Source organism: Bombus impatiens, unplaced genomic scaffold, assembly GCF_000188095.3.
Source record: "Bombus impatiens unplaced genomic scaffold, BIMP_2.2 scf_0135, whole genome shotgun sequence".
NCBI classification, from domain to species: domain Eukaryota; kingdom Metazoa; phylum Arthropoda; class Insecta; order Hymenoptera; family Apidae; genus Bombus; species Bombus impatiens.
The window spans coordinates 115,698-136,983 of record NT_176554.1 but is presented as its reverse complement, the minus strand read 5'-3'; the positions used below and the strand labels follow the sequence as shown (position 1 = coordinate 136,983).

Here is a 21,286-nt window from a genome sequence, read left to right as displayed (position 1 = left end):
GGGGGGGGGGGGCAAGGGCAATCACGATGAAAAAGATAAGGGGTGAAAGCCAGCGAATATAGTCCATGTCAGCCCATGTATCTTTACGCCAATATAATCTACAAGCGCAATGTTCTCGTTTAACCAAGTTAAACCTCTGCCTGCTTGCCCATTTTTTCCGTTATACCTTTGCTAACTTTTGTACAACCTGTACTTTTTACTTATGCATATCGGCAAACGGGTAAACTATTAAAATGAAAGCGTACTTTAAAAGCGATATTTTATATTCATTTATCACAAAAGTGGCTCGATACGTTATAAGTTATAAGACGAAAGATTAAACTATCGAACGTTCTCAAATTATTCGACGAAAAGTGAATATTTACCGAAAAACTTGTAGTTGATTTGTCAACAGTTCCTACAAAATATCAAATTAATATTTTATATTATTCCACGAATATAGTCACAATGTTTGCTTCAAAATAAATAATAAATGCGACAGTTGTGCTTCTTTTCTATGTAAGCCCTATTCTAAATTTGCTCGACTTTGATAGTCGCGAGCGCTGATACGTATTCTTAAGATGGATTACCTTTACAAACATGTACATAGTTAGTTCATCTTTTTTCTCGTTTCGAGCACGACTATTTTTGATTCGTTTATCGCGTACGCGTTGCATTCGCGTGTACGAACGAGAGCAAAATAACCAGATGCCTGTTTTGCAACAAATTTTTAATACGATGCGTCGCGACATCATCTCGATGTCATTATAATTTCAAAAGGTTAATCGCTCGTAAACCTTCGTAATCTTAGTGTCAGCCGAATCTTTCGTAGCTATTACGAAATCACCTACAACAACACCTTAAACACGGTGTTGTTTTCATCGAATCTTGGCCAACATTTTTCTGTGAGTACATATATATATATATAGTCAAGTATAATACATGTCAAGATCGATTCGGAGAAATCTATCGGGATTTTATACCGGCTTTCGGTACCTCTTGTAGATACACGAGATCCACATAGACCACCGACTTTCGCTTCCATACAGACTATCGATTGAAACGCAGGGAAGACAACTTGTCTGTCGCTATACGCAAGGCAGCAGATATCTCCGATCAATGGGAATTTACTATCGCTAAGACAAGACCGAATCGCGAGGAAAATACGAGGATCGGGACCGATATCCGATGTCGACCGACAAACTCATTGGTTTCGCTTATACACGTTTTATTATCGTTCTGCTTGAATCGGAAATCGCAAGCGTACTCTTTGTTTTTATCTCCTAAACCGTTTTATCCAATTCTCTTAACCGTTATACGTCTTGTTATTTAGAATTTGCTGTTTGCGGTTCCGATAATAAAACTTCCAACTTACGTTACACAGCAACAGAACGCAAGTATCGACGAAGCGCGGTGAAATAACGCGAGAACACCTCGAGAACGTTTTCACGAACCAACTCCATGCGTCAATGTTCGTCACGTTCTTCGCCAAATTTTGAATACCGTGGGAATACCGTTTCGAATACCGCTTATACTCTTAATCGGAGTGTATCCAAAAAAGGCAAAGTCGACGGAAAAAGCGGATCGACTTTCAGGCTAAGCTGAACGAATCGCACGAATCGGGACGAACGATACGTCGCGTCGCGTCTCGTCGCGATCACATAAATACCCGAGAAACGTCGACAAGTTTATGACACATCTTTCAAGACGAGATGTTCTTTTAGAGATAGGATTTTAGCACCGTATGGAACAGGGCTGTTTTCTCTTAAGAATCGTTCGACTAGATCCTAACAACGCGTAGGCTCTCGTGAACTGCATTCGTTCTCTGGTGCACGACCACGCTTCCCGATGCTCGTGCATCGTTCACGATGAAACACACCTGTCGTATACGTCGTGCAACATCCAATCCGCCTACGATTTGCATTGAAACTCCGTTAGACTGGTTTCAGTTTCCGCTACCGTTTGTATAATACAATCGCTTTTCTCCTTTTTTCTTTGCTACTTTGTTCGTTGTTTGCGTAACTCGACTCGTCGATGCTATCCTTGTCCTACCGATTTAAACCGACGCGTCCAAAGAGTGTCGATGCTTGAAATACTCACATACTTACTTAGTCTTACATATACCAATTTACTATTTATATATTATACTACTATGAAACTAATAATCCGACGAGTGATCGAAACGAGGCTTTATCGCTCGATTCGTTGCGATCAATACAAAAGAAATTTGCGGTAGCAACGGCAGAGCACGCGGCCGAACGAACATGCGCCACTCGCGTAAGCTACCGGTGCCGATCAAACAACGCTAGTCGCTCACGGTTCGTTCATCCAGCATTCGGACTCGAACAAAGTTGATCGCGATCTTCGTATCTCGCTCGAGTATCGTTTCCGCGACGCGATGCGAAGCGGCCAAGGACCGCTGGTTCGGGCGCGCGTCTAACCACGCGGAAGAGACGCGGCCGCGGATTCCCGCGCCAACCACGTTCGATCGTAACTTAACCCGTTTTTTCTCCCACGACGTTTGCCGACTCGTGCACATTGCGCTCGATAAATCAACACCGGATCGACCAGCGATTCCGCTCGTCGTAACATCTCCGCCATTATGAATCATCGCTCGATAATCTCGATATTTCGAAGTGGTCTGATCGCGTTGCATGCGCGATTCTAACGACGAAATTTTCCTACAACAGGTACAAGTTTCCAACTTCCGACGGAATAAAAACGTCTGCGCACGCGATTCGATCGCGACACGACGGACACGAGGTCATTTTTTCTTCGTTCGCCGCTAACAAAATCGATTTCGATCCCTCTCGCTCGCGAGTAACCTCGGATATCTCGCCGCGGCACCAATCACGATTTATGTACCGAGACTCGGCGAAATGGGTGCACCTATACCCACGTTATTTATGCCAACTTCGCGTATCTGCTTGCTCGTAAATAAGTATAACGAAACGTACATGCGAGTACAATTCACTTAAGCGCGACATCGCACTGGTTTCCACTGGACGCGGCTATCAACTAAGGGAATGTCTTGTTAATTTATCGTTCGTTGCGAATCCGAGCGGTAGTTTGTACAACGAAACGACGCGTATCAAATTCGTAGCCGATCGATTCTGCGATCGAACGAGTCTTTCCGCGTATCGATTCGACCGTGTCTACAAAAGTGCTATCTTCAAAAAAATGTACAGGTACGAAATCCAATGTCGCGCAAGTTTCATTCTTTTCATGTTGCTACGAGTTTTATGTTCTTTTAAAAGTTTCTTCTTAACGTTGATATCTAACATTTTTCTATTAGACAATCGTCTATCCATTAGGCTCGAACGAATTTTACTCGAAACAGAAATTGCTGTCTAATAGAATAAAATTTCGCGCGATAAAAAAAGCTGAAATTTACGAGGTAAGTTAAAAAAAAAATGGTCTAAGGGAATACTTGGACGAACAAAGGTAAAAAAATAAAGAAAAGTATCGGCTGTGGATTCTCGTTGGCTCCACGATACTCTTTGTGCGACGCGTAATACCGGTTCAAAGATGCATGCAAAGGTTTCTCTTCCAAAGTCTCAAAGAACCAATGAACAGATCGCAGAGAGTCGTAAAGACTTGGTTTTAATACTCGCGAGGCAACCAAGAACATCGAAGAAGGTACAACGACCATTTCTGCACCGAGTTCGCGTTGTTCCTCCAACATCCGTTCACACGAGTTTCGTTTTAGTTAAAAAGGATATGGAAACGTATGTTAGAAAAGGGGGGGGCGGGTGGAGCGGGGGGAAATGACAACATAAAAGCTGCCTTTGGATATTTGATATTCTTCTTAACGGAAACCTAGCCCAAACCTTGACATATTAATCTTTTATAGTAACTAACGTCTTGCTTCTGTTCCACTACATTCGATCGTAAAAACCAGAAAACTCCTTTCTCTTGTACCTGAAAACATTAACATACCTTTCTTTTTTATTCATAAACATTGACATTCGAGGTGGCGTCTCTATGGAATTCCAGTGGAATTATTAGAACGACCAAAGGTGCTGTTGTTCTTTTTACGTCTGTGAAGATTTGCTTTTAATAGTCGTGCAGGGTCGAAATATTTGGATGGTTGGATTGTATCTCACTTATCTCCGGCAGGAAGCCCGAAGCACCGTTTGCTCGTCGGGTTTCCCCTTAATGGGCATAAAAGTGTACTTTACTGCCAGTCGTATGGGGATACCTATAATCTTAATATTTCTTTTATGCATCCCACGGAAATTGCGTCTATAGAAATGTTTAGTACTTCCTACAAACACGATACACATACATTTGAAATCTTTCGCTTTCATATAGGTGTTCTATGAATCGTATAACGGTACAACTAGCTAGATCAATTAGAAAGATTAATTCGTTTTTGACAAATATTTTATTTGTAACTACATATCTGCATTCCCTGAAATCGTTGATAGTAACGAATAATTTTTAAATATAAATAAATAATACTAAATAATACGATGACGATACGCTTCGATGTACATATATATTGCATTTTTCTACTTTAAATACTTCAATTATTATTCTCTCTACTATAACGATCATAGACATACGAAATTTCGTGCAACCAAATGCCAAGTGTTTACGCGACGAAATTATTTATCGCTAAAAATTGAGAAACTTGGACCGATACGATAAACGGTGAACATATAGCTTCTAAAATACACAGCAAATACGAGCTGCCTAGGCTTGAATAAGAACTTTCACCTTTGTCAGGGTATTACGCAATTTAGACAATTTAGACAAAGACGTACCCGATGAAGACGACGAGATCACCATCGAGAGAACCATCGACGAAAAACAGCAATGGTCCAATTCATCGAACGCATAGATAAAGATGAAAATCTTTTTAGCAGATGTACTATCTTTGACTATGTTTATCAAGCGTAAGAATTTTTCAACAATTTTTGTTCGACGTATCGTTTCGTAATTTCGGATCGATGCCACGGTATTTGACAACCTTGTTCCTTTCATCCGTTTACTATTTCCACGACAAATATTACACCGTTGAATAGCTTCGCCTTTCTTATGTCTACGAATTCGGAAATAGCAAAGCGTTCGAAACAAAGCCACAAAAGTTTTCTGAAAAGCATGCGCGATGGCTGTGCACCGTTCGATCCACGACGAGAATTTGAATTGAACGCAATAACTTACGAAACCTTGAAAACGTGGCAAGTAGCAACCGTTCGATGTATCTTGATTAATAACTAGGAAACTATGACGCGTACAGCCCGAATACTCCATTCCCATGCCATGAGAACGCGATAAATTATAGTATACCATGCGGAACGAGTACAGCTAGGTTGCGAGGAAATCCTTTTCGACAGCAAAGCGTTTCTGATCGTTCGGATGTCCGAGATACGACCGACTGCGATACTCCGTCGTGCTCTACACGCCGAATAAATATGTATATCCAAGGGATTGTTCGATTTTCAATTTTATTCCAAATTTCCTGTTCCTATGGATAAACAGTTGCGAATCTATTCTTTCTTATTTAATTCTACGTCTATCCGATTTGAATTCGAGACAAGGACGATCGACTTTCGATGTACCGTCTTCCTCGAGCAAAGGAACCGTGTTGCACGCACGCTGCTACTCGAGCAGCGACTTTCGATAAACGTTCGATCCGAACAGATCGCGCAATCAGCGAATACTCGTTCGCGTGTCCACATTTCCCTCCACAAAACTGATAATTACGTTATAAAGAGACACTCTCAAAGTGCTATAAAGGGCCGAACAACACTAAAAATATCTCGATAAAGGCGCGCTCGATTTCTTTTCCGCATTGCATCGCCGCTTTACGCAGTCGTTGGGTATTTCTCACGAGCGCTAGCGTGCGTATTTACTGTCTGCGTATCCATAAGAATTCTTCTTATCCATGTAAATACGATCGTGCAAGCTATTTTACATAGGTAAAGATAGCTAAGTGTAGATAGATGGATTAATAGTCGTCTTTCGGGTAATATGCGCAGGAATGTCTTGAAATCGATCGTAACAACGGTAAAAATTGCTGCATATATTTTTATATAATTATAGTCGTATCTATAATCATATCGATAGAGACTACCGAAATGAATTATCATCGTTTTTCCGAACACGTAGAAGATTTAAAAGTAGAAGTTCGTCTATTTTCTGACTTTTTGTCTCTAGAGAAAACGAACAAAAACTTAATAAATAAATGACAACGAACATACGACTCGAGAAGCGTATCTACGACAAAGTAGTCGTCTCGTAAAATCATTATTAATTAACTACATACGGTTTCGCCGTAGTAGCGTGTAATGAGTACAAGGTTCGTGCTATTAGCCGTCATAAATAATAAGTAAACGCCAAGTAGCTCGAGTACAGAGAAAATGAGAGGGAGAAGGAGGAAACTTAAGAGCGGGACGATTATTAACGACCAATTTTCCACCCCCAAGAAACTTTGCTTTAAAAAAAAAAATATTAACGAACACATGATCGACGTAATACCGTACCTATTTACATAACGTTAACTCTGCGTTGCGTCTCTAGTAATAAAACATCGGTAGATGCTACTGAAGCTATTCTATTACGACACGCTACGACAGATACGCCAAAACTGTTTCGTTACTCGCGTGTATACGAGCGCGAGCGAAACGAAAAGAAAGAAGGAAAACAAGCTGGTAAATTCTTCCGTAGTTTATTCGAAACGCTTCGATTCTACCTTTGTGTCAATGTGAAACGTTATGGTCCATAAACCTTGGCGAACGTTCACGCGTTATTCCGCCACATGATATAAACGGCATTCCCTCAGCTGCCTTTGAAACAGCGAAGTAAAATAGCATATAAAAGTTCGAGCTACGATGATCGGAATAAATATATAGGATCATCGGTCGATGTTCGCGGCATAACAATTTCAGCACCGAAAAAAAACGAGTGACAACGGGGTTGCCGGTCGACCAAGATGGTCGAGGTTTCCCTTGGATGCACAAGGAATTCCTATTTTAAACTGTCCCATCGATGAGCGTCACAGCGCCGCAGCGAATTCACCGAACGTATTTTGATCGGGTAGTATACACGTATACACGGACTCGAAGGGAACTAGTTTTTGAATTTTTTCCCAGCATCGCTCCGTGATTGCATGCCTCTACGAGTCGCTGGAACGAACGTTAGCGTCTCTGTATCAAAGATGATACGTATAAAAGCATCGGAACAATATTGTCGTGCATCCGTTTATACGAAGAACATGTGGGTGTCGTCATGTGAGAGTGCTTCTTTCCCTCCGTCGAACGTTTCAAATTTTACAACATCGTTTCGCACGATTAACTGGCAGCGAGAAATACGAAAGATTTTCATCGAGAGCTACCAACCATATCCTTATCGACATTTTTCTCCTCCTATTTATTTCCAACGAAACGAAAATTCTTCAAATACTTGAAATAGCGTTTCGCGTACGCGATAAAATCGATTCTCTCGGTATTTTTCTTTCTTTTTTTTTTTCAAAATTTATAAAATCGTAAATACCGTAGAGTTAAGTAATAAAATTCAGCTTCTATACCGTTTCGGTACAAGTACGTAACAATTTTCTCTCTACTTCTCTCTCTAAAGATCTCTAATACTTAGCATAAACTTTCTGCAAAACTTGTACGAATAGCCTGTTCATATGTAACCTGAGAATCTTACTGTCGCAGCCGAGATTTGACAAACAAACCGACAATCTCACAGTTATTGTTCCAATCGTAAATCTGATTCTCGTTGAGTTCGTCGCGTTAACCGAGCAGAGCTAAACCTCCGTATTACCGCTCTCGGTTAGCAAACGTAAGCAATTAACTACGCGTACGACCGATTTCCGATTAAAGTTAACAAGATCTATACCACGGATACGTGATACGTGATACGTAATCGAAAAAATGGAACTCTAGGGCATTTCCGACGGAATCGACCACGGCAATCCCCGACGAATGGCTAACAGATCCGAAACGTGTTACTGCGTGACCGTAGGCGGCAAAGGATTCGCTTTATATAGACGTGTAGTATCGCCGATGATTCTAGCCACCACATTGATAGATCGTTTTATGGTTGAAGAATGGAGTAACCGTTTCGATAAATATTCGTAGGGATGTGTTCCATTCTATTCAAACCGGAACCGTATATAGCAATTATTCTTTCCTTTCTTGACGTTGTCAATCGACCAGCTCGTAACGTTTATGGCGAGGTAATACACGTTACCCGATAATAATTGATCGATCTCGCTTCTATATCTTTCGTGTAGATTAAGGAAAACACGGTGAACCGACGAGCCAATGAGCGTCGATTTATCGCACTTTGTGTTCGGCAAAACGATTCATGGAACGTGGGCGCGCATCGATTTTCTCCATAACGTTCGTCGATTTGAACGATTACGTACGGTTAAGAGAGACGATAAGCTAACCTTCGATCGAATATAAGTATACATTTGAAGAGATTTAGACGTCAACAAGAGTAATAAAACCTCGTATGTAAGAAGCGTGCAAGGAAAGCGTCCGATCGCGAGTATTAAACAGCTGGATAGATTTTCATAATAATAATAATAATAGGAGAGGGATTTTTAAATCGAGAACGGCGATATAAAAGCGATATGATATAAAAAGAAAGAGCGATATTGTTGTTGGACAGAAATCGAGTCATCGCATAGCAGCGTTAAGCCAAGAGAGATAGGATAAGTCGAGACTCCAATTCCAAATTCCGCGTTACAATATGTAGGATTTCAAGCAAAGATCTATACTAGCAGTCGGTACCACGGTCACGACTTCCGCGTTTTCAGCAGGGCAATTCGTGCTTGCTTCGCGATTCGTTCGAGTCACCGAGGTTTCACCGACATCGATCTTCCTGCTGGTCATGGATAAGCGTGTAACTGTGTTCGGGCTTCTTCAAACGTAGAAGGAGCACCAACGCGAATCGATGGGCTAGTAAAACGCCTCGCGACGGGAGAGCAATTAAACGATCGATTTATGGTTCCCGCCAATCGTTACACGCCAGGTACCTGTTAGGTTAGCTCGTTGATAACGTTCCAGCGGCGCATACTTAGGCATCTCATTGTACCAAGTACCTGTTGGATACCTACTACGAGACGTACATGTCCATCCAGATCTCTGACTAACGCGAACACTGTACACCTGTATGAAACTGATCGCGAACCTTTCACAACCACCGTACAACCAGCCTATTTTTCAGCACATACGAGTCGCAGTCGTGAAACGCTTTCGAAAACGCGTATGAGAAGCACGCGTTTTTCATAAATGATCGATAACATGGCGAGTCATTTGTTAATTTCGTTAAAAATGCCTGTTAGAATATCTTTTTTCTATACCTTCGTGACAATTTAACAAACATCCTTAATAATAAATATGCTAATAGTAATAATATTCCAAGAAAATTGAGTAACTTTCCTATGGCGAACAATTTTGCAAACTAAAAAGTTCATTTTCGACGGTTCATTTTTACGTTATAGTTATCGACCAATTGTAAGTCACCGAATGTTGCCCGATTTTCAAATTACCGCCATTCACTGTAAATATAGACGCGCCCAAGTAGTAAACGCATCCGATGTATGTATCATACCTGGTACGCGTATCGAAATACTAGTACACGCTCATTGATAGATATGTACCACCGATTCAAGCCACGTAGCTTATGTCATGAAAACCGGATTCGAACGACGCACAGCCGCGCTCCGTTAATCAGAAGTACCCTTTACATAATGCTTTCTGTCCGATCTCTCTACGATCTAAGAGTATATCCGAGAAATAATAAAAAAAATCCCATCTATCGCAATAATTAAAAACATTTCAAAGCGAGATAAACTGCTATGACAAAGACAGGAGAAGGGACGAAGAAAATTAATCATGGGTTACCAATCTCGTTGACAGTTATAATCACGATCGATATTCCGTATATTTTCTGTAAGATACATATCCGATCTCTCGCATGAATTTCTAATCAGTACATATGTTATCCTATATCGAACAAACACGCGAAAGAGTAGTAACCTTTGATTTCCTCATCCTGTATTTTATTTCATTTATTTAATTCATTTTATCTATCTGTACGCCTTATATTATTTTCCTCTTTCTCTAAACCACGACGATTAATTAACCTATGAACTAAAACAAAGTACATAAATGTTATACCTTATAGAATAACTATTGTAAGTTTTTAATCGACCTACTCTTTTTTACAATGGAATCAAACTCGAAGAATTTGAAGCGATCGATATAGATACATTTCTCGATATACTTTCCCTGCCGCGAAACTACAGGTTCTACTGAGATTTCAGTTGTATTTATCAAAATTATCAGTACAAAATAATTACACGTCTTACGATTATTATTATTACGCTGTACGATGCCATGGCACGAACGAAGGAATGGTACGAAGGAAAATGGCACGAACGCGGCTTTGTTAACAGATTTTCGAGTTCCCTTCGAGAATCAATAACGTCATCGGTGAAAAGCTAGCAAGTTTGCTCGCGAGATTCGCGACAACGGAAATTGGCAATAGCGGCTTGCCTTTGCGCAGCGACGAAGAACGTTTCAATCGGCGTAAAGTGGACGGCCGTCAGTCAACCGAGTCAACAGCGTATAATTGGAATCGAGCGGAGCGAACAGTGACCGTGCGCAAAGACCAAACCGAGTAATTACGAAACATCGCCACGCTTTCGATAGAAACTGGAAACCAGCGCGGCGGTTCCACTCGGTTCGAATCGACGCGATCGCTCGTAACGTGACTGTGTCGTCGCGTCCCGCGTAAGCAAGCATGTACACAAGAGTTGCGTGTGCAGTGCATGCATGCACGAACGACCGATCGACCGAGCCACAGCCCCCGGGAAGATAGAAGGCATCTTCTCCAACACGACCCACCTTTCCATTTTCTTTAAGGACACCGTTTCTCGTACGCCCGAGCAAACCAGTTCTAAGCGTATGCACGCGATACTCGTCTCTCGACGCGAGCCATTCGAGTGCCATCTTACGCTCTGGTCGCGGCCAGAACCAAACCTGCGCCTCTGAGTCTCTACTGCCTCTTTTTCTACCTCTTGTTCGAGAAACGTTAAGCCGCCGTATTTTTGCGCTTGAAATATGAAGCACGAATGCCGACCGGTTCGTGTATACAGGGTGAGGCACTTGAAATCTTTCCTTTCATCGTACCTTATCGTCTTTGGAGGAAAATGGGCCGGAATAAAGATTTTTTCCCATTTCCTCACATTTTTCCTTTTCTCTTTTCATTTCTGTATGTACAAACGTACATATATCGGAACATTTTTATATACATACGTATCTTGTCCATTTTTACGACCGGATTATTGCGATATCACTGATGCTGGTCGGTGATTTCCAACGTCTCGTTCTCTACTCTATACGCATGCTTCGCACCACTCGATTGCCTTCGATTAAACGTTAAACAGTAATCGATAAGTAACGATAAAAATCAAATTAAACGATACGTATAGAAAATAGATAGAAATACCAAAATAATTCATTTAAAGTATCAAATATCATAAGAAACAAAGTAAATTCACTTTTCTGTGCAACAACTTCGAATACAGACGTTACATCTGCATCTACCAATTTACCGGTGAAATAAAATTGTTACGCCCGTATTGTCTCCTGCAATTCTCACGGAATTGCGCGAGTGACCTGGATTCATGGTTTGCGTTTAAGCCGTGACGAAACCCGGCGTAATGAGACCACAATATCGTGGTGGTCCACCGTGTGCACGTTAACCCGTAATCCGTGCAACATGCATAAAACTGTCCTCCTAATCCTAATAATAAACATCATAATCCTAAATCGCAGCTTAATCGGCAACTTGATAACGTTGAAACTGTTTGATATTTTGTTCCTACTGAAAATCAAAGTACGTTAGTTTTGGAGACAAAAATAAAATTGAATTGAATTTACCGTCGATCGTTCCCACTCGTAACTTCCTTCTTGACTAAGAAATTTGCCACTGATCGTGCCATCGAACAATTCCTTTATCGAGCTACTAGACATTTGCGCGGCATCTTTTGCCGCAAAGGACTCGATGAATAGAAAATAAAATCCGACGCACAAAAGGAAATCTATTCGATCGATAACAGACAAACTACGAAACATTGAAAGATGAACGAAGCCACCAACGACCATCCATCCGATTGTAATCGCCGTTTCAACGATCACACCAAAAAACGATGCGATATCAAAGGTCACGACTGCCACCGTGATCGACAAAGTCGCGTCGATGCGAATGCCAACAGCACCGTAAAACATCCGTCCGGCATACGATCGTCCGGCATAATCTTCATAAATCATATGTATTTATACGACGTAATTTTTCCAAGATATTTTCTCGAGAACTTGGTCGCTTAACATCGAAAACCTTTTACAAAGACCGAAATGGAACGACTTTCGATTTGACGAATATAATCGAACGTCCTAGCCAAAATCATACCAATCATGGACACGTTGATTCAACGTTATCCTAAAAAAAGGAAAAAAGAAAGAAAGAAAGAAAAAGCGCCTTTTCTATTTATCATTCGCGAATATCTAACAAACTATTTTTCAGAAAATATGTAAAGCGATTACGTGCTATAAAAATACAAAGCGTTTCGTAATTCGATAAGCTTTCATAATACACGGAAAGGGACAGTTACTATATGCCGGCGTGAAACTCTCGATCGGTGGTAAGAAGCGAAGCGAATAAAAATCCGCCGAGCATCCAAACGTGTTCCTTTTCCATTCATCTTGCTAACGAGATCCGTTCGATTTTGCCCACGCACCTGCAATTCTCGCCCGCGCATACAGAACGAGGGCATGCATAGTGTTTCGCGATGACGACAGCTACGCGTTATACTCGTACGACGTTGATCTCTCGACAAGATAAAAGATGCATCCTTTTCTTTCACGCACCGTACTTACATTCTTCGTGATATATACGTTTCTCTAGCGAGTGGTCCCGAGTGCTTCACGATAATACGCACTAGAAAAAGAAGAGTTGGGTCGGAACTCGGGGCTATCGGACCAACATTGCAAAGCATTTATTACGCGTACGGAGTAATCGCCGACCTTTTACGGTACATGCTTCTATCGCAGCGATCCAAAGTCCACGAACGCAAACGTACGGACGAATTGTCCGAAAAACTTTACTCGGAAAGTAATTGTTTAATTTTAAAAAAGACTGCATCTCCATCTCCATTTCCTCGTTTGGTATCAATTCATAACTAATATATCGGAAAGTGATATTTACGCAACGATACCGAGCACCTTTTACTCCCGTTACAAAACACAGCTCATTACCTAACGGCTTGTCCGTTGAAAGAACAATAGCAACTGAAACCGGGAGGATTTCGACAGCTCGTAATTACATATAGGTGGACCGTGTGAAAATTCGTTACGAGTGATAGCGATATTTGTGGAATTCGATGTCGAGGGTTGAAAGCGAAGGAACGAAGAAACCGTTGCACGAAACACGCGCGAGTTTATCGTTCTTCTCGCGAGAGCAGCGCGTTGATGGAATTTTACGACGCAAAATTCCAGCCGTCCTCGCTTTCCCGTCAGAACTTACGCGATACGGCGGCATTCGCACGCGCAGAAACACCACGAAGCGACACGACACGACACGATGCCACGCAACCGGCGGATCTTCCAAGTACACCGTAGCGATTATCTTCGTGTGTGGTTTACGATATCATCCATTCGAAGGGATTAAAAGGTAGATTCTCGCTCTCAAGAACAACGACCCTGAAGGAGTTTCGGCGAAATCGGCGTGTCATTCCGATCTAGCTATCGCGCCACGGAATAACTCTCATCGATAATGAGAAAGAGAGAAACAGAAGCTGAAAGCACTGCCAGAACGATACGTATTACCACAGCAAATGGAAATTGTGCCTCGCGTAATAACGTTACTTATAATAATAAATAAAATTACTTTTCCCTCTTCCCGAAGCTTCTCGCTGACAGTTAGGTTGTCTGAATTCAAACGATCTTAAAGGAAGAAAAATTGCTACGTTAACGAGCGTAAACGCAAACTAAAAGTCAAGTTGTTCGAAATCGTTCGACGTGGTTGCGAAGATATACTACTACTAATTTACTACTACTACTAATACAGATTTAACACTCAAGAGAACGTTAACGGATGATATGATATACGAACTCGTATCTTAAAACTGAGAAAATAAATGAACGGGCCGGTAGACTTGGTAAACTTGTAAGAGAATCGGACTGATCGCGTTTCGAAAAGGATATAATTTAAAAGGATATAAATTAAAAAAATGCATTTTGCCATTGGTCGAACCTCGTTCGCGCGAGGATAAGAAAGGAAAAGAGCGAAGATGAAAGCGTATAGAAGGAATAGCAAGGTAAGACAGAACAGCCGGCTCTTAGGATGGAAAGCAAATCCGTTTGTGATTCTTTGGTTGCATCCGCGTCTAACCACGAACCGCATGTTGTTCGCGATACCGCAATGACCAACAAAAAGATTCTTAGCATCCGGCCAGGGGAGCCGTCGTTAAATTCTCGCCAACAAATTTCATTATGTAAACGCAACATTTTCAGTCAAAGGCTTTCTCGTTTCTGCACCTCTCGCGGCCACGTTAAACCGACAGAGCGCCAGCATACTTTCTCGCATAAAATTTTGCATCGCGACACGAGAATTTCACAACCCTTGAACGAGTTCCTTCGCAAAAGTACCACTCTTCTCCTTCTCTTTCTCCTTCTCCTTCTCCGTTTTTCTCTACGAGACTTTAGACTTTAAATTATGGTAATACATGTTTGGGCCTACATGTGTGTAGACCCACTGAAAAACGAACACCAAACAGCAACATTCTAGTATATAAACTTTAGAACCCGCTAAATGAACGCAACAGACATGATAATTCATGACCCGAGAATAATAAGCGAGGAGGAACTAGGTGTCGTTAATCTTGCTGAAAGTTTGAGGAAGATAGGCGAATATCGCCATCCTGACTCTAAACGTTAACTAGAAATAACATCGTCGAATAAATTATACGTGATCAGTTTGAATCTCAATAAGTCATCCACAATTGAATCAAATATAAGTATTATATATTGCTTTTAAATCACACGTAAATCGAATCGTATTGAAACTGTATTAACGTTAAGTTTCAACTAACGCCAGACTTTTGCTACAAAATGGATAAAAATGAGAGCTACGCATTTTCAGGATTTAAGTTTCCAATTATTCATATACGGTATAACTTTCCTTAACTAATGAACTCGCTAGAAACTTGCGCTCATAGTTGGAGCAAATTTCTTAGAAACTCGACGACGTGATAGCAAAGTGTTAACAAACCAGCGAAACTTTCAAACGTTCAACAATTGAAATTTATGCGATTACATGTCGTTCTCATCGCGAGTAACGCCATCGTACTCGCTGTACAATCTATCTGCGTCACCAAGTTCGTCAGGTCCGCCGATATACGTAAAAACTGTCAGACCTTCTGCAAACATGGTTGACCGAATGTGCCAAGAAACGACCAGCCAGTCCGGTGCAATTTACAACGAAAAATACCGTTTCGCCGCTGTATTCTGTGTATTTAAAGGAAAGGCGGAACCGGACGCGGCGCGACACGGCTCGACGCGACGTCAGACGTTGAGACGAGGACGTCCCTTCAGTCGTCCCGTTAAGCGCGTGTTCTGGTGGCTGGGATTTTCAATTCCGAACGAATACACCTAGATCCATATACGAATGTGTGCTGCGTATAACGAAGGGGCAAGCTCAACCGAAGAGGCGCATGGCGGTTACATCGTTTATGTATATCGCGGACTCGTAGACGTTCATCGAAGTAAGCAACGTATCATGACTTTGATATTTGCCGTGCGTGGCTCCGAGTGCACACGCGTCTTTCCCCAACAGAGGCTCGCATATCGCATATCGCATATCGCATAAGAATATGTCCATCGAGATAAACGTAAATATACGCAAATAGAATGTCCCAGAAATACAAGCCGACCAGCGGCATCGTGTTTCTGCGAAACTCTCCAACCAACAGCTATTTTTCGCAGAAATGTATATTCGGATGTAATTACGGCTAGTAGGAAGCACGAGAAACTCGAATACAATGACCATTCATTTGCATCTTATGTAACCAAATTTTGACAAAGTAATGCGAAAAGAAAATAAATTCTTATTGATTGATTTTGTTACTTCGATGCGAATATTATGAACCAATGTTTCCTACAAATATCGCATATCGTTTTTACTCTCGGTAATAGTCCTCCGAATCTTTTCGCGGACAAATAGGCGCGCTATGAGATTCTTCCACCTCCGTTTACTCTTCGATCAGTGAATCTCATCCAAGGAAGATAATTACGATCCTCGCGATGATTTAGTCGATTAGCCCGTAATATAATCGTAAACCGGTGTAGCCACAGTGAAATAAATATTTCTCGTTCTCGAATTCTATAGCGATTCGAGCTTGGACACTTAGACCAAGAATCGAACGATCAACCATCGCGACACTCTGATCGTCTTTATCGAGATACCGATGTAACGATGATTACTTGCTCCGTTACCGTCGCTAGGTTACAGACGGAACCTAGTCGAAACAAAAAAGAAATTGAAAACGATCAGTGAACAGTCGACGTCATCGCGAATCGACTTCGAGTTCAAGCTTTTTCACTACGCTGAGATAGCGATTTTACGAAACGACAGTTGCCAAGCGATTGCTCTTTTCAAATGCCTAATATCAAAGTAACCAATATATAATAATAACGATTCGTTGCACATACTTTTCCAATCTCGCTAGAAACATACATAGATCATAATACTCAAGTATATACGTACAGGTGTTCTATTCGTACAAGAACGTTTCATGTAATCGTTATCCCTTTTAGGTTGTTGAATATAAATAATATACCACAGACAGATGGTCGTTGTCATGAACACTATCGTTATTTTGCAAATATTAAATATAAAATATAACTGAAATATAAAAATAATAGCATAATCTCACACAGATGTGATAACACTTGTAACTCTTTGCCGTCTAAATAAATTATATATATGATATTTAACGATGTCGATCACTCGCTCGAAAGAAGAATCAATTCTATCAGCGGTGTTTAATAATTATGAGATCTACGTAACTTAAGAAGATTCGAAAAGACCGCCACGGAAGATCAATATGTACACTGTACACCGATGGTAGCGCCAGAACCAGTTGACCTAATAATACAACCAGTCACTTCGCGTATAATTCCTTTCGTGATCGACGTATGTATATACACATATGCGTATCATCTATGCACGTTATACACATAGAATTGTATACGCGAATACGTGGGATACCATTGAACGAAGAGATCTACGTTAAAAGCAACGTGAATCGTGAATCCCGAAGTACGGATGTAACACGTTGAGACGTGTACATTTCTTCGCAACCCGGGAGTGCGAGTTTCTTGCGCATGCGACGAAACGTGAGTAAAAGCGCTTTACCTCAGCAACGGCCAGAGAGTGGCCACGATATTTCAAACAGGTGCAGAAAATTTTCTGCCAACATCCATCAATTTCCGTTAATTTAATGCAACTTCCATGTAAATTTAGAATGTTAGAACGCTATTCTCACGTATTGCCGAATTACATTACGTAGTATGACGCGTATTTCCTCCGTAAAAAGACGTTTCACTTGGATGCATCGAAGAACAGCACACTTGTACAAAAATTATAGTATAAAATAGTATAAAAATTAAATTAATACATAATTAACATATAACGATATATTAAAACAACTGATTTAGATAACTACGTACATATTTCCCGACAATCGATCGAAAGAGATATTTAAAGATAATTTTTGTACAGAAAGTGTATAACAGTCGTAACAATATAAACGTTAGAATGCTTTATCGTTTCGAAATCTATAGTTACTTTATCAAATACGCGAATTAAACGTGGTATTATCGTGCTATTAACGTAGCAAAAGTAAAGTGAATTAAAAAAATGCTACTATAAGAATATCTAATGGTTGACAGAAAAAATAGCAATCGGTTACTGTACAAGTATTTATGCTAACACGATCATGGTTCGCGAATGCAAACGAATGCACCGAAATCTGCTTCGAAATGATTTTCCACTAGCCGATCAAATCGATCCCCGTTAACCTTGACATTTTGCATGGCACTCGCCATGGATTTATTTTAGAAAGGTAGAATACAACGTGCCACGAGAAACTCGCGAAACCAACAGGCTCGCTGGTTACTTTCCTTACACGTACAGAGATAGGATACATTCGCCGTACGGTGTTCTATATTCTGCATTCTACAGGATGAACGCCAACAACAGCACGAGAAAGCTTTGTCTATTGGCTAACGGCCAATTACCAACGACTCGAAGGAAAGGGAAATTTTTCATATTTACATATTTGAACGAATAACGATAAACGATACGAGCAAAGTATGTTATTTGAAAGCAAACTGTTAAAACTTTTGTCTCGCCATTTTATCGATTATAGATTATAGATAGAGCCTGTTCCTCGGTTAGTCCTAGTTGCGTGGGTCACCCTGTATATAGCCATTGCAAACAGTCGATACATAGGTAACGTACTACGTATATGTATATGTTGGTAGTACGTATGTATATGGCACAGTTCTCTAGATCGCAGGTGCGCCTATCTATCTATAGACGCGCTTTCTCGTAAGATCGCAAAGTTCATCAAAGAAAACCAAACTCGAATAAATCGTGCGATTGCAGGTCGTTTCACGCTGAGATTGAGACTTGGAGCAGACAGGAAGAAACATGAAATTTCTTAGGAGAACTTGATCGATTGAAACCTGGGACAAAATTTCAGTGGTCGAATGCTTGTAAAAGTCTTGTCCACACAAAGGAAACTCGTCGTTTGTCCGTACGGTACTTGGCTGAAGATTGCTTCCAAAAAGACCAAACCTTCGGCATCCGAGGCAAGTTTCGTACTCAGTTTTACATCGAGTTTCTTTTTCGTCGATCGCTGCCCGATCCTCCGCACCAATCACGCACGTACGTACTTACATACGACATTCAGTGTCGACACGGTCGCGCAAAACCGACTACCGTTTCCGAGAATTTCCCTTCCTATTGAACTGCAGTCGATTACCATGAGAATTCTCGCGAGACTTTCGATCGATCAGATCCTAAGAATCTATCGATTCGCGCGCAAGATACGCGACACCTCCTACCTATGCAAGTATTTATTCGTTTCACATAGTTACTAAACTTTCGAGATCGTCGTTCAATTCGACGTTTTCATACCGAATGACGATCCGCGTGAACGAGACGCGTGAGCTGATAATCGAGGCTTACCGGTATGTAACGGGAGCCATAATGCCATCCTGTAATGCCATAGCTGTAAACGATCGACGAAACGGACATTGGTAAAACAGATAGACGAGGGAATACAAAGTAACTCGCTGTCGTTACGGTACAAACAGGTCTTAACAAGTTATCTCCTGCAAACGAACGAGCCACCATGGACTTCGTATTTTGTCAAGTATGCCGACGTTGTGAACGATCAAAGAGGGATGTCCCACTTCAATTGGCCAGTAGGCAACAGTAATTATCATGTACTTAGAACCGGCTGCTTTCCATACATCAAATATCACTGTACCAAGAGGCCACGACAGGACCTCAGCGCCGAGGACAAATTTTTCAAGGCGATCAAGCTTCTGAACCTTGGTATACATTTTCTCATACCGTATTTATCAAAAATAAAAGGGTGCCTCGCCACGTCGATACGCGCTCATCGTCATTCTTACACGATCCATCCGTCCTTTACCTTCGTTCACATTTTTTCCATCCAAAGATACCGAAGAAAGTACACGGCGGAGATTCGACGCCTGGCGTGGCGTCTCGCCACTATAATTAACGACGATTAGCTATTTCAGATCTTATTTCTTATCCTATCAGGTATACCTACATTAATGTATGGACTGGCAGCAATTTTATTGATCAGACACCGAGAAATCGTGAATACGTCCCAAGGAAACGTAGTGATATATTTCTTACTGCCCGAGGACAAAGGTTCCATGTACTGATATACACGTAGATGTACACATTGTATTAATTAAAGGTAATTTTATATGATGTAAATAAAACGTCAAATGAAAAGGCTATAGAATTTAACGTATTCGTACGCATGCATACACACACACACACACTCACACATACACACGCACACACACACGAGATACGTTCCAAACGGTCTTCGATTATAAAATCTGCCGTTTTACTTAACCGACGTTTAGCTAGAATATTTATGACGGAACGTATTCCGTTCCGTCGTGCAATTGCATTTATTAAAATTATGAATCCAAATTAAGTAGCTGCATGTACAAATGTACGACTATATCGGTGCATTTGAATGAGGTGATAGACATCTATCCGTTGATTCGACTTTTAGAGAAGATAATAGCATTTCCTACTGCGTAAAAAGGAACCGTGCACGTTTGTTGGCAAGCACCTAATGACCCGACGATGACTGATTCGAAGACAATAAAGCGTGATAAAGTGAAACTCGTGATTTAGATTCGGCTTGCGTTTGATATACAGCGATCGCGTTCCTGACCTACGATGACTAATGTTCCTTTTATGACGTCGCGTAAAGAGCAATACAATAAGAGACAATCGCAACGCGCCCGAGACGCGGCAAGTTCCGTTTCATCGCATTAATAATTCATTTGATAAATAATTAACTCACGACTGCCGAACAATCGTTTAACGACGCGCGGTCGAAGGAATTTCTTGAGCCAGCTGAACGAGAATTGGTTAAACAATTTGAAAAAATTAGAAATATTTGTACAAAAGATCTAACTTCTAGATAAGACTCGATATCTTAGTGTCGATGATTAATAACGAAGAATCGTATAGTTTTAGAATCGCGTAGAAACTTTAGCGAAAAGATTAACAACTGGCACCGAGTTTTCTCGATAAGGCACAAATAAAAGATTTAATTAACAGATGACTTTCACTCGACGGAGATGACGATAGGCGTCGGAACATGGCGAAAGAACTTTCACCGAGGAAGATCTGTACCTGTTGCGCAGCTTTTGTACGCCACATCAGCAACCTTCGACCTACTGGTATCGCTGCCTAATGCCAAGCCATCCTAGCGACTATCGCGATATCTAGAATCGTCCTATCGAAGGCTCGATACGCGTTATACGTTATGTCGTTGTCACAGCGCTTTACTCGACCGCGAGCAGAGACATCACCTTTCGAAAGGACAACAAGCGTTGGTGATTGGACGTACTTCCTGCCACCATTCGACGTAAAATACAGCTTGCCATAAATATTCAAATACAACAACTCGTACTTTTATTACATGTCC

The 21,286-nt window shown here is 41.1% G+C and overlaps 2 protein-coding genes across 5 annotated transcripts in view; one reads left to right on the top strand and one right to left on the bottom strand.

Moving 5' to 3' along the window:
* Positions 1–21,286, bottom strand: part of LOC100748159 (cadherin-99C) — a 76,648-nt gene that overhangs the window by 38,836 nt on the left and 16,526 nt on the right. The gene's annotated exons all lie outside the window — the stretch shown is intronic.
* LOC105680332 (uncharacterized protein C15orf61 homolog) lies at positions 17,126–21,279 on the top strand. Of its 4 annotated transcripts, XM_033319106.1 has the most exons (5): positions 17,126–17,405; positions 18,679–18,884; positions 19,392–19,635; positions 19,867–20,029; positions 20,917–21,279. In XM_033319106.1, the coding sequence occupies exons 2-4, from the start codon at positions 18,783–18,785 to the stop codon at positions 19,992–19,994; spliced, it is 474 nt and encodes a 157-aa protein (XP_033174997.1). In that variant the 5' UTR covers positions 17,126–17,405; positions 18,679–18,782; the 3' UTR covers positions 19,995–20,029; positions 20,917–21,279. The 4 variants fall into 4 exon arrangements, with proteins under 4 accessions (XP_033174997.1, XP_012237208.1, XP_024221085.1 ...); XM_012381785.3 differs by lacking the exon at positions 20,917–21,279 and having other exon boundaries at positions 19,867–20,082; XM_024365317.2 differs by lacking the exon at positions 20,917–21,279 and having other exon boundaries at positions 17,127–17,202; positions 19,867–20,082.

Coding starts and splice junctions, on each gene's coding strand:
- LOC105680332 (XM_033319106.1), top strand. CDS start 18,783: ATGCTTGTAAAAGTCTTGTCCACACAAAGGAAACTCGTCGTTTGTCCG. Junction 18,885..19,391: donor CCAAACCTTCGGCATCCGAG/GCAAGTTTCGTA, acceptor CGGTACAAACAG/GTCTTAACAAGTTATCTCCT. Junction 19,636..19,866: donor GATCAAGCTTCTGAACCTTG/GTATACATTTTC, acceptor TTATCCTATCAG/GTATACCTACATTAATGTAT.